The sequence below is a fragment of the Pelophylax lessonae genome, assembly GCF_965119305.1.
Source record: "Pelophylax lessonae genome assembly, chromosome: 7".
Taxonomy (NCBI): Eukaryota; Metazoa; Chordata; class Amphibia; order Anura; family Ranidae; genus Pelophylax; species Pelophylax lessonae.
The window spans coordinates 1676728-1690636 of NC_138774.1; the positions used below are offsets into that span (position 1 = coordinate 1676728).

General features: G+C 46.2%; 1 protein-coding gene and 1 long non-coding RNA gene across 4 annotated transcripts; both read right to left on the reverse strand.

The window, feature by feature from the left end:
- Nucleotides 1–1145: 1145 nt before the first annotated feature.
- LOC309560184 lies at nt 1146–5101 on the reverse strand. Of its 2 annotated transcripts, none has more exons than XR_014225494.1 (3): nt 3047–5101; nt 2407–2764; nt 1146–2237 (listed from the first exon to the last, which is right to left on the reverse strand). It is a non-coding gene; the product is annotated as an uncharacterized lncRNA (long non-coding RNA). The 2 variants fall into 2 exon arrangements; XR_014225495.1 differs by lacking the exon at nt 1146–2237 and adding an exon at nt 2381–2397 and having other exon boundaries at nt 2450–2764.
- A 243-nt stretch (nt 5102–5344) lies between these two features.
- On the reverse strand, nt 5345–13819 carry FOSB (FosB proto-oncogene, AP-1 transcription factor subunit). Of its 2 annotated transcripts, XM_082263372.1 has the most exons (5): nt 13600–13819; nt 8849–9121; nt 8660–8767; nt 5709–5915; nt 5345–5614 (listed from the first exon to the last, which is right to left on the reverse strand). In XM_082263372.1, exons 1-5 carry the CDS (start codon nt 13702–13704, stop codon nt 5513–5515), a joined length of 795 nt encoding a protein of 264 aa, XP_082119498.1. In that variant the 5' UTR covers nt 13705–13819; the 3' UTR covers nt 5345–5512. The 2 variants fall into 2 exon arrangements, with proteins under 2 accessions (XP_082119498.1, XP_082119497.1); XM_082263371.1 differs by having other exon boundaries at nt 5345–5915.
- Nucleotides 13820–13909: the final 90 nt, after the last annotated feature.

Consider the following 13909-nt stretch of genomic DNA (forward strand, 5'->3'; position numbering starts at 1 on the left):
AGCCTTGTGCTGGGGGAATGCTGCTGTGTGTAGCCTTGTGCTGGGGGAATGATGCTGTGTGTAGCCTTGTGCTGGGGGAATGCTGCTGTGTGTAGCCTTGTGCTGGGGGAATGCTGCTGTGTGTAGCCTTGTGCTGGGGGAATGATGCTGTGTGTAGCCTTGTGCTGGGGGAATGGCGCCGCGTCTAGTCTCATGCTGGGGGAATGACGCTGCATGTAGACTTGTGCTAGGGGAATATTAATTTATGTACCTATTTATTGGGAGAATGAGGTTTTGTCAGATTATTTGTACCCTGACATATTGCACTCCTCGGGAGCTGAGTCCGGTGTATTCACTATCAGGCGTGGAATGATCAGGTGATTTATCTCAGTATACGCAGCCTATGGACACCATGCTGGGCGGACACGTACAGGAGATGTTGGTGATGGACGAATGCAGGGCGCCGCCTCCCTATTGGCTGTTAATGGAGGAATGACACGATCACAGGCAGAGTTTTATTGAAGTATTTTTTATTTATCACAGTTCCATAAAGACCTTTACTATAATGAAGTCAAAAAATATATATATATATTTATATAGTTATTTCTTCTACTTACACAATATCACTAATACAGTAACAGGAAAAAGTGTGCGCCCAGCGTGGTCCCCTCCCCCCTCCTCTGTATATAAGATCTGTATCCTCGTCCACTCTGCTGAGAAAGGTGCAATCATCCTCACACGTACAGACAGAGAAAACCGCCGCCGCCGCTGCTGCTGGGGATTAAAGAAGAACTCCAGTCAATATTTACTCCTAAATAGACTTTACAGATTTTTTTTTTCGCCTGTATCAGCGCCAAAGCCTCTGACTGCGTACAGCCGGGCCCCATGGAGAACCACCCAGCCCACATCACCTGTAAAACGCCCCCACCTGTCCCTTTACTCAGCTGCAGAGAACTGATGTTTAATGTTCAAGGACCAGCTGCCGTAGTATAGTATTACATTTTTGCGTGTTTATGTTATGAGCGGAGTTCATCTTTAACTAATAGACAGACATGGTGCTAGTCTCCACCCCCGAGGAACTGCTTCTCTGGTGCGGAGCACAAGGCAATGACATTCCTTTTGCCACCTCTGTATTGTCCCTCCTCTAATAGGCAATGTGTAGGAGCCAATCACTATCTATTAGAACACTGAAAGATGATTGGCTGCCATGGGAGGGAAATTCTTTAGGCAGCAACAATGTTTCATTTTCCAGTTCCATTGCTAAATGAACCCTCGAATTATATACATTGTAACCAGCGACGGTTCACCGACCAATACATACCACTGTATAGGAGGGTCTCTCTGTGTATATACATATTTCTATATATATATATAAAACTTTTATAACATCCAAAAATATATTAGGAAATAGATATATACACTCTCTCATTATTTTCTGTCTGTACGTATGTACATAACATTACTTTCACTATATATCTTTATATATATAATATACATCTATAAATAAGCCTCATATATATATAATAAAATATATAGAAAAATATGGCTATTGCTCTTTATAAAACTGCGTGTGTGCGTATACAATGTGTATGTGCTGTATATAGCGCCACACACACATACAATCTGGTAGTAAGGGTCATTGCACCTTGATCTCTGGCTAACACACCTTCGACTCATCGAATGTCAGGGTCAGTACTGGTGCTGCCGAGATCTGAGGTGGTCCTTGTGTCATATCAAATAATATTCTGATCTCAGCCTTGACCAGCAATCTGATAGGAGGGAGATATGTGCTGAGACCCCATTGGCTCCTAATCAGTAATCTCATCCCAGCATTGACCAGCAATCTGAACAGAGGGGAATAAGCCCTGAGACCTCATTAGATCCTAATCAATAATCTAACCAGACGAATATGAGTGCTGAGATCTCATTGGTTCCTAATGAATATTCTAATCTAAGCCTTGATCATCAGTCTGATCATAGGGGGATATGTACTGAGACCTCATTGGTTCCTAATCAGTAATCTGACTAAAAGGAAATAAATGCTGAGACCTCATTGGTTCCTAATCAATAATCTGATCTCAGCCTTGATCATCAGACTGATCATAGGGGGATATGTACTGAGACCTCGTTGGCTCCTAATTATTAATCTCAGCTCAGCCTTGACCAGCAATCTAATCAGAGGGAGATAAGTACTGAGATCTAACTGGTTCCTAATCAATAATTTTACCAGAGGGCAATAAGTGCTGAGACCTCAATGACTTCTAATCAATATTCTGATCGCAGGCTTGAACAGAAATCTGAACAGAGGGGAAAAAGCACTGAGACCTCATTAGATCCTAATCAATAATCTGACCAGAGTGCTGACACCTCATTGGTCACTAATCAATTATCTGATCTGAAGGGGTCATATACTGAGACCTCAATTACTCCTAAATCAATAATCTGATCAGAGGGAGATAAGTGCTGAGACCTCGTTGGCTCATAGTCAATAATCTGATCAGATGGAGACAAGTGCTGAGACCTCATTGGCTCATAGTCAATAATCTGATCAGAGGGAGACAAGTGCTGAGACCTCATTGGCTCCTAATTGATAATATAACCAGAAGGGGTCATGTACTGAGACCTCAATGGCTCCTATTCAATAATCTGATCAGAAGGGGGTCATGTAATGAGTCCTTATTGGCACCTAATCAATAACCTTATCAGACGGGGTAATGTACTAAAACCATATTGGCACCTAATAAATAATCTGATCAGAGGGAAATATGTGCTGTGACCTCAATGGCTCCTAATGAATAATCTAATCAGAAGAGGCCATGCAATGAGACCTTATTGGCACCTAATCAATAATCTTATCAGAAGGGGTCATGTACTAAGACCTTATTGGCACCTATAATAAATAATCTGGTCAGAGGGTAATATGTGCTGAGACCTCAATGGCTTCTAATCAATATTTTGATCTCAGCATTGATCCTCAGTCTGATCAAAGGGGAATATGTGCTAAGATCTCATTGGTTTCTAATTAATAATCTGATCAGAAGGGGTCATGTACTGGGACCTCAGTTACTCCTAAATGAATAATCTGATCAGAGGGTGATAAGTGCTGAGACCTCATTGGCTCCCAATCAATAAAGCTGATCAGAGGGAGAGAAGTGCTGGCAAAATCCACTCCTGGCAGCCACCCAGCTCCTCCATCCGGTTGGCTCCACATGTACAATACAAAGTCCAGGCACCGGAGATCTACAGACTGACTCTGTATACAAAATACGAAAACACGGCTATTTACTGCACAACGCCGGAGGCGGGGTCAGTATGGCTGCACATGTGGTCACAGTGAAGGATTAAAGGGATAGGGCCCCCATTGAGCTCTGAAAACTAGTTGGCTGGTCAGGGTCTCCAGGACATTGAGTCATTGACCCATGAGAAGGAAGGACGTTTGACCCTCCTGACCCGTGTCCTCCCTGTGGGTCATGGAGTTCATTTATCAATGTTCATACCCAGATTCTTCTAATTAAATCTTATGTGAAAAATGTGTGAATCTTGAGGGAAAACATTGATAAATAGACCCTTCATAAAAAAACAGCCAGGCAACTAGTATTTTCAGAAAGTAATGGCAATGCCCATATTTCTCTTCTGACAGGTTCTCTTTGAGAATACTGATTAGGAGCAAATCACATTTCATAGAACAGGTTGGTCTACCCTGCTGCCAGGATGTAGGATGCACCCTGTGACCTACAGGGGGCGCTGAGAAACCAGTAGAGAGCGTAGTGCCCTTTTGTCCTTAGTCTCTAAGGGCCACTCCACAGGAGTGGACTGACATAAGCTGCTGTATGCCCGGCCTATATCCCTCTCTCAGGCCTTATACATATTGATCCCGCTCCCCATCACATCCCATCTCACACCATTGATCGTGACCTCCGGACAGCTGAGGAGGTAGAGGTCCACTTGGTCCTAGTCTTGGGTGTCCCGCTTGCTTCAGTTCATGAAGTTGGTCCTTGAAGTGGAATGTCGCAAGGAGGAAACTTCTTGACCGCGCTCAGCCCACCACGCACTTCCATCGTGGGGAGAGGGGGGGGGGGTCATGAATGTTCACAGATACAAGGATGATGGTGAAGGGTGGAGGGGGGTGACAATGGAGGATGATAGGCAGAGAAGACAAGATATGCAAAAGCGGGTTGTGAAGTCACATAGGAAGAGTAACAAAGAAGGAGGTAGGAGGTGGAAAACGCATGACGATGGAGAAGAGCAGAACTGAACCCGGGCGGACATGAAGAGATGAAGACTAGAAATGTAGAGCCGGTGATGAGGACAATGCAGGATGGGGGCTGGTCCGGGATTTCATGTGTAGAGACATAAGACAGTGAGACAGAGAAAAGTTCACATTATTATTATGTGGGAGAAGAGGCAGAGTTAGGCCAGTGAATAACGGGCTGCAAGGAGGAAGGAGAGGACTGGAGAGATCTCCATTGTTGGTAGAGGGAAGGAGAGGATTGGAGAGATCTCCATTGTTGGTAGAGGGAAGGAGAGGACTGGAGAGATCTCCACAGTTGGTAGAGGGAAGGAGAGGACTGGAGAGATCTCCATTGTTGGTAGAGGGAATGAGAGGACTGGAGAGATCTCCATAGTTGGTAGAGGGAATGAGAGGACTGGAGAGATCTCCATAGTTGGTAGAGGGAAGGAGAGGACTGGAAAGATCTCCATAGTTGGTAGAGGGAAGGAGGGGACTGGAGAGATCTCCATAGTTGGTAGAGGGAAGGAGAGGACTGGAGAGATCTTCATAGTTGGTAGAGGGAAGGAGAGGACTGGAAAGATCTCCATAGTTGGTAGAGGGAAGGAGAGGACTGGAGAGATCTCCATAGTTGGTAGAGGGAAGGAGAGGACTGGAAAGATCTCCATAGTTGGTAGAGGGAAGGAGAGGACTGGAGAGATCTCCATAGTTGGTAGAGGGAAGGAGAGGACTGGAAAGATCTCCATAGTTGGTAGAGGGAAGGAGGGGACTGGAGAGATCTCCACAGTTGGTAGAGGGAAGGAGAGGACTGGAGAGATCTCCACAGTTGGTAGAGGGAATGAGAGGACTGGAGAGATCTCCATTGTTGGTAGAGAGACGGGAGAAGAATGAGGTGATGGCTATAGATAATAGAGAGATGAGGGAGGATCGGAGAGATCTCCATAGCTGGTAGAGAGACGGGAGAAGAATGAGGTGATGGCTATAGATAATAGAGAGATGAGGGAGGATCGGAGAGATCTCCATAGCTGGTAGAGAGACGGGAGAAGAATGAGGTGATGGCTATAGATAGTAGAGAGATGGGGGAGGATCGGAGAGATCTCCATAGCGGGTAGAGGGAAGGAGACAAGCCATGGAAGGCATCGCAGGCCATGATGAAACACAAGCATAAGATGATGGAGGAAAGGAGAGCAAATGGAAGATTGAGGAGAAGGGTGAAGATCTGTCAGATGGGCGGCAGTGGTTTGCTATCTGGATGGTTTGGAAAGGTTGGCTGAATGAGGAAAGTGCAGGAAAAGGAGTTAGACTTTATGTCTCAGAGTGCCAGGAGTGAGGGGGAGCTGAGCGAGTCGGAGGATGAGCGCTCACTTCCGCTGCTGCGCTGGTACCGGCTTCCACAGGCTCCTCCCTCTGGGGAGGTGAACACAAATGAAGAGGTGTAAGCTCCAGGGCCGCTGGCACAGTCTGGGTCCGGTAGTGGGGGCAAACAGACAGGGAATGATACCTCCGGTTGGGGGGGATACGAGGGCAGGAGTCCTCCGTGGGGAAAGGAGACAGCTGGGTCACTGGGGGGCAGGTCAGGGTCCTCGTAGGGGAGTTTGCATGTCGATCGATGGGAGAGAAGGGCAAACTCCAACTGTTCCTTCTGTCGTCGCAGCTCATCGATCTCTGCCTCCAGTGTCGATTTCTCCTCTTCTAAAAGGTCCGTCTCCTGATAGGGGGAACACAAGCTGTTAATTACTATAGTGCGTCCCATCACCCTGGCCTACTACACTACAATCCCACATATCGCACTGCTGGAGATGTTACCCCTCATACATGAAAATCTGTGATAGGGCCTCGTGTCCAGTCAACAAAAGACAAATGTGTATTCATTGCAGGTCTCTCCACCACACTGCTGAATGTCGGGAAACTTTGTGTATTTCATCAAGTAGTAAAAATGAAGCATGAATATAGGCTGACCCTCTAAGTAGAGCAGAGAGAGAAGACGTGATCCTCCTCGCAGATATTCTGGTTCAAGGTATCATCAAAGTCGGAGATGTGAATCGAGGGCAAGGAAGGAACCAAATCTTTTCCTCTCCCTCTGCCACCACATATGGTGCTCTATTTAACGGAAGCGTCTTAGCCTCCGGCAAACCAGAACCCTCCACTACTACTGATACCAAGAAAAAGAATATAAACCTAGGCAGGGCTTTTTTTCAGCGGGAATGCGGGGGGATGCATTTCCGGCACCTCCAGCACTGGCTGTATGTAATTGCAAGGGGTGCTGGGGTGTGCTGCAGGGTCTATTGATGCTAGCTGCTGGGGAATCTATTCTTGCTGGAGGGGATCTATTTTTTTGCATGGGGGTCTATTGTTTCTGAGGAGGTCTACTGTTGCTGGTGGGGGACCTACTGTTGCTGGGGGTGGGTCTTATATTGCTGGGGGGGTCAGTTGTTGCTGGGAGAGATCCATTGCAAGGGAGGGATCTAGGGCTGAAGATAGTCGATGTGATATCGACTATCGTTCTGCGGGCGTGGGCGATATTCATATCGCCGAAGACGCGATATTTAGCATAGGCAGGGAGGCAGGGAGAAGTCGGGACTCTGGGGGAGGAAGAGGACTCACAGTGCTGGCAGCCGACACATCCGTTTTGCTTTTCGGCTGTGATCGGAACTCCGCCCCTCCAGCCCGATGCAATCCAGCCCTCCCAGCTCTGCCTCTGGTATCTCCGCCGTGCTCCACCCATTGTCTCTCCTGGCTGCATTGGGGGCGGGATCAGGCTGTAATGTTTTGTAAATAGATTCAATGGAGAGACAATGGGCGGAGCAGGGCGGAGTAATGGTCAGCTGGAGACTAAGAGGCAGAGCTGGTTGGGCTGGATTGCATGGCGGATTACATGGCGGCAGAGAGGCTGCAGAGTGCTACAGTGCAAAGCAGCAGGAGAGGGGGGAGAGACGTCCGGAGCATGGCGGAGGAGCACCGGGGGACAAAGGCTGCTACCGTACTACTGCTGGGACACTTCACTCAGCCCGCTTCCTATACACTCCGGCTCCGACACAAGGCTCGGGCTGTCCGGGCGGGAGAAGTTCTATAAGTGTGGCGGATCCCCGGGCGGAGAGCTGAGCTCTGCTCACTGATCCCTCCTCCGGAGACTGTCCGGGAGAAATATTGCGATATATATTGTTAAAAAACAACTATCGCAATGTACTTTTTTCCCCAATATCGTGCAGCCCTAGAGGGATCTATTGTTTCTGGCTGATGGAGAGTCTATTGATGCTGGCTGTGGGGAGATCTGTGGCTGCAGCCGGGAATCTATTGTTGCTAGGGGGAAAATGTTGTTGCGGGTGGTCCATTGTTGTTAGGGGGATCTTTTGTTGCTGGCTGCAGGGGATCTATTTTACTGCTTTTCTTGTTATCATTACCAAATTCCATACCAATTACTTAGCACCACAAAATGATATGTGGTTCTGTATTCTGGGATTCTGGGAGGTGGGTAGGGGGTAAAACCAAGGAATGGTGCTCTGAGGTGGGTAGGGGGTAAAACCAAGGAATGGTGCTCTGAGGTGGGTAGGGGGTAAAACCAAGGAATGGTGCTCTGAGGTGGGTAGGGGGTAAAACTAAGGAATGGTGCTCTGAGGTGGGTAGGGGGTAAAACCAAGGAATGGTGCTCTGAGGTGGGTAGGGGGTAAAACCAAGGAATGGTGCTCTGAGGTGGGTAGGGGGTAAAACCAAGGAATGGTGCTCTGAGGTGGGTAGGGGGTAAAACCAAGGAATGGTGCTCTGAGGTGGGTAGGGGGTAAAACCAAGGAATGGTGCTCTGAGGTGGGTAGGGGGTAAAACTAAGGAATGGTGCTCTGAGGTGGGTAGGGGGTAAAACCAAGGAATGGTGCTCTGAGGTGGGTAGGGGGTAAAACTAAGGAATGGTGCTCTGAGGTGGGTAGGGGGTAAAACTAAGGAATGGTGCTCTGAGGTGGGTAGGGGGTAAAACCAAGGAATGGTGCTCTGAGGTGGGTAGGGGGTAAAACCAAGGAATGGTGCTCTGAGGTGGGTAGGGGGTAAAACTAAGGAATGGTGCTCTGAGGTGGGTAGGGGGTAAAACTAAGGAATGGTGCTCTGAGGTGGGTAGGCGTGGAAAAAAGGGCTGACTCCTAAATGGGGTATTCCTGCACTTATTCTCTGATAAAAAAAAGCCCCGATCCTAGGGTTCTGGAACATGGACACTCAGGGCCCCTGGAGGAACACTATGAGTACCCGAGTCCACCACATAAACCTTTAGATCAGGGGTCTTCAAACTACGGCCCTCCAGTTGTTCAGGAACAATTTCCATCATGCCTAGTCATGTCTGTGAATGTCAGAGTTGTACAATGCCTCATGGAAAGTGTAAAATGGTCTGTAGACCCTTCCTCCTTGGTCCACTTAGTTTGTGATCTCTATGGTGTCACCTGTTGGGAGAAGTCTATTGTTGTCACTTACGCTTTGCAGTCGGTCAGTCAGCTCTCGTCTTCGGTTCCGGCATTTGGCAGCGGCTAACTTGTTCCTTTCTCTACGAACTCGCCTCTTTTCTTCCTCCTCCGGTGTCAGCTGTGTATTGGAAGAAGGATCAGAGGTCACATTTGGGTTGTGGCACATATACCTATATTCATCCAGTCCAAGGACACTCACCCCCTCCTCTCTGGTTCTTTTACGGGTACGGGTGGGCCGGGAGCCCTCTGGTCCCGGTGTGGAAACAGATGGACCATATGATGATCCAGATGGAGAGGCGTAGCTGGGCCCTGGCAGGTCATAAGGGTCCAGCGAGGGTCCTGGCGTAGGTTGGGACTGAGCCATAGAGGAGATGAGGGCCGGGGTGACCAGCCACTGCAGATCTTGACTACTGGTGATGGCGGTAACAGTGGGCACAAAGGAAGATGGAGCATCACACAAAGCCACGCACTCCTGCAAGGAAGAAGACACGCAACATGTCACAGGTTACAGGCAAAGGAAGTTATGGGTTGGGATTATTAGAAGTATTCTATGGCTGAGATGCAGATCCTCTGTAGGGAGCACTCAATGCAAGGGCCCCTTTCCACACAGCCCAAAGAGGAATATCAACTCCCTGTGGGGTACACGGAGGGACAGCTGCTCCCTGTGGGACACTTGGAGAGACATCTGCTCCACCATACATTGCGTGTACTGACCCCTATACTATGACACTATCTCCAGACTACACTGACCCTTATACTGCACAATGTACCCAATCTACCCCATACACAGTGTATACTGACCCCTATATACACCATACACTATGTACACTGACCCCTATATACACTATGCACAGAAGACACTATGTACACCGACCCCAATATACAAAAGAAACCCCTATACACAGAAGACACTATGTACACTGACCCCTATATACACCATACACTATGTACACTGACCCCTATATACACTATGCACAGAAGACACTATGTACACCGACCCCAATATACAAAAGAAACCCCTATATACAGAAGACACTATGTACCCTGACCCCTATATACACCATACAGAATGTACACTGACCCCTATACACACTATGTACACCAACCCCTGTATACAGAAGACACTATGTAAACTGACCCGTATAGAAAGAAGACACTATGTACACTGATCCCTATAAACACCATACAGAATATACATTGACCCGTATATATACCATACACTATGTACACTGATCCGTATATACACCAAACACTACTGACCCGTATATACACCATACACTATATACACTGACCAGTATATACATCATACACAGTATAAACTGACCCCCCTGTACCATACACAGTGTATACTGACCCCCTATACTATACACAGTATATACTGACCCCTATACTATGCACAGTATATACTGACCCCTATACAATACACAGTATATACTGACCCCTGTACTATACACAGTGTATACTGACACCTATACCATACACAGTGTATACTGACACCTATACTATACACCGTATATAATGACCCCTATACTATACACAGTGTATGCTGACCCCCTATACTATAAACAGCATATACTGACCCCTTTATTATACACAGTATATACTGACCTCTATACCATACACAGTATATACTGATCCCTGCACTACACACAGTGTATACTGACCCCCTATATGATACAAAGTACATACTGACCCCTGTACTATACACAGTATATACTGACCCCTATACCATATACAGTATATATGGACCCCTATACTATACATAGTATATACTGACCCCCTATACTATACACAGTATATACTGACCCCCTATACTATACACAGGGAATACTGACCCCCTATACTATACACAGTGTATGCTGACCCCACTATACTATACACAAGTATATACTGACCCCCTATAATATACACAGTGTATACTGACCCCCTATACTATACACAGTCTATACTGACCCCTTTACTAGACACAGTATATACTGGCCCCTATAGTATACACCGTATATACTGACCTCTATACTATACACAGTATATACTGACCCCCTATACTATACACAGTATATACTGACCCCCTATACTATACACAGTATATACTGACCCCTATACAATACACAGTGTATTCTGATCCCCCTATACCATACACGGTATATACTGACCCCCTATACCATACACAGTGTATACTGATCCCTATACCATACACAGTATATGCTGGCCCCCCCTATACTATACACAGTCTATACTGACCCCTTTACTAGACACAGTATATACTGACCCCCTATACCATACACAGTGTATACTGATCCCTATACTGTGTACAGTATATACTGACCCCCCTATACCATACACAGTATATACTGACCCCCTATACCATACACAGTGTATACTGACCCCTATACCATACACAGTATATACTGACCCCCCTATACCATACACCGTATATAACGACCCCCCTATACCATACACAGTGTATACTGACCCCTATACCATACACAGTATATACTGACCCCCCTATACCATACACAGTATATACTGACCCCCTATACCATACACAGTGTATACTGACCCCCTATACTATACACAGTGTATACTGACCCCTATACCACACACAGTATATACTGACCCCCTATACAATACACAGTGTATACTGACCCCCCTATACCATACACAGTGTATACTGACCCCTATACCATACACAGTATATACTGACCCCCTATACCATACACAGTGTATACTGACCCCTATACCATACACAGTATATACTGACCCCCCTATACCATACACAGTATATACTAACCCCCTATACCATACACAGTATATACTGACCACCCTATACCATACACAGTATATACTGACCCCCTATACCATACACAGTATATACTGACCCCCTATACTATACACAGTGTATACTGACCCCCTATACCATACATAGTATATACTGACCCCCTGTACTATACACAGTATATACGGGCCCCCAATACCATACACAGTGTATACTGACCCCCTACACTATACACAGTATATACTGACCCCCTATACTATACACAGTGTATACTGACCCCCTATACTATACACAGTGTATACTGACCCCCTATACCATACACAGTGTATACTGACCCCTATACTATACACAGTATATACTGACCCCCTATACCATACACAGTGTATACTGACCCCCTATACTATACACAGTGTATACTGACTCTTTACTATACACAGTATATATTGACCCCTATAGTATACACCGTATATACTGACCTCTATACTATACACAGTATATACTGACCCCCCTATACTATACACAGCATATACTGATCCCTATACTATACACAGTATATACTGACCCCCTATACTATACACAGTATATACTGATCCCTATATCATTCACAGTATATACTGACCCCCTATACCATACACAGTATATACTGACCCCCTATACCATACACAGTATATACTGAACCCTATACCATACACATTGTATACTGATCCCTATACTATACACAGTATATACTAACCCCCTATACCATACACGGTATATACTGACCCCCTATACCATACACGTTGTATACTGACCCCTATACCATACACAGTATATACTGACCCCCTATACCATACACAGTATATACTGACCCCCCTATACTATACACAGTATATACTGACCCCTATACCATACACAGTATATACTGACCCCCTACAACATACACAGTGTATACTGACCCCTATACTATACACAGTGTATACTGACCCCCTATACCATACACAGTGTATACTGACCCCCTATACCATACACAGTATATACTGACCCCCTATACTATACACAGTATATACTGACCTCCCTATACCATACACAGTGTATACGGACCCCCCTATACTATACACAGTGTATACTGACCCCCTATACCATACACAGTGTATACTGACCCCTATACTATACACAGTGTATACTGACCCCTATACCATACACAGTGTATACTGACCCCTATACAATATACAGTGTATACTGACCCCCCTATACTATACACAGTGTATACTGACCCCCTATACCATACACAGTGTATACTGACCCCCTATACCATACACAGTGTATACTGACCCCCTATACTATACACAGTATATACTGACCCCTATACCACACACAGTATATACTGACCCCCTATACAATATACAGTGTATACTGACCCCCCTATACTATACACAGTGTATACTGACCCCTATACCATACACAGTGTATACTGACCCCTATACAATATACAGTGTATACTGACCCCACTATACTATACACAGTGTATACTGACCCCCTATACCATACACAGTGTATACTGACCCCCTATACCATACACAGTGTATACTGACCCCCTATACTATACACAGTATATACTGACCCCTATACCACACACAGTATATACTGACCCCCTATACAATATACAGTGTATACTGACCCCCCTATACTATACACAGTGTATACTGACCCCCCTATACCATACACAGTGTATACTGACCCCCTATACCATACACAGTGTATACTGACCCCCTATACTATACACAGTATATACTGACCCCTATACTATACAAAGTATATACTGATCCCTATACCATACACAGTATATACTGACCCCTATACTATACACAGTATATACTGACCCCTATACCATACACAGTGTATACTGACCCCCTATACTATACACAGTGTATACTGACCCCCTATACTATACACAGTATATACTGACCCCCTATACTATACACAGTGTATACTGACCCCCCTATACTATACACAGTATATACTGACCCCTATACAATACACAGTGTGCTCTGGGACTCTATACAATGTGTGGTTGTAGAAAGTTGTGATGACGTCAGAGAGAGTCATTGAGCAGCAGTGGGATCCTGAGTCCCACACTCACTCTTCAGCCCACCAGCCCCCAGTGACATCACTGCTGTCAGTGACGTCACACTCACCTGTGGTGCAGCAGCTGTGGGGGGGCTCCCAAAAGAATCCACCGAGGAGAGGTACTGAGACTCTGCAGAGGGAGAGGAGCTGGAGGAGTCGTATCCCTGGTACATGTCCTTCCAGAACCAGAGTCCACCAGAGTCCAAACCGAGGGGAGTCCAGGATCAGAGCCCAGAACCACAACCAGGACCACAGTCCAGAACCTGGGCTCAGAACCAGGACCAAACTCCAGAACCTGGACGCAGAACCAGAACCAGAGCTCTGAACCAGGACAAAAGTCCAGAACCTGGACGCAGAACCAGAGCTCTGAACTGGGAC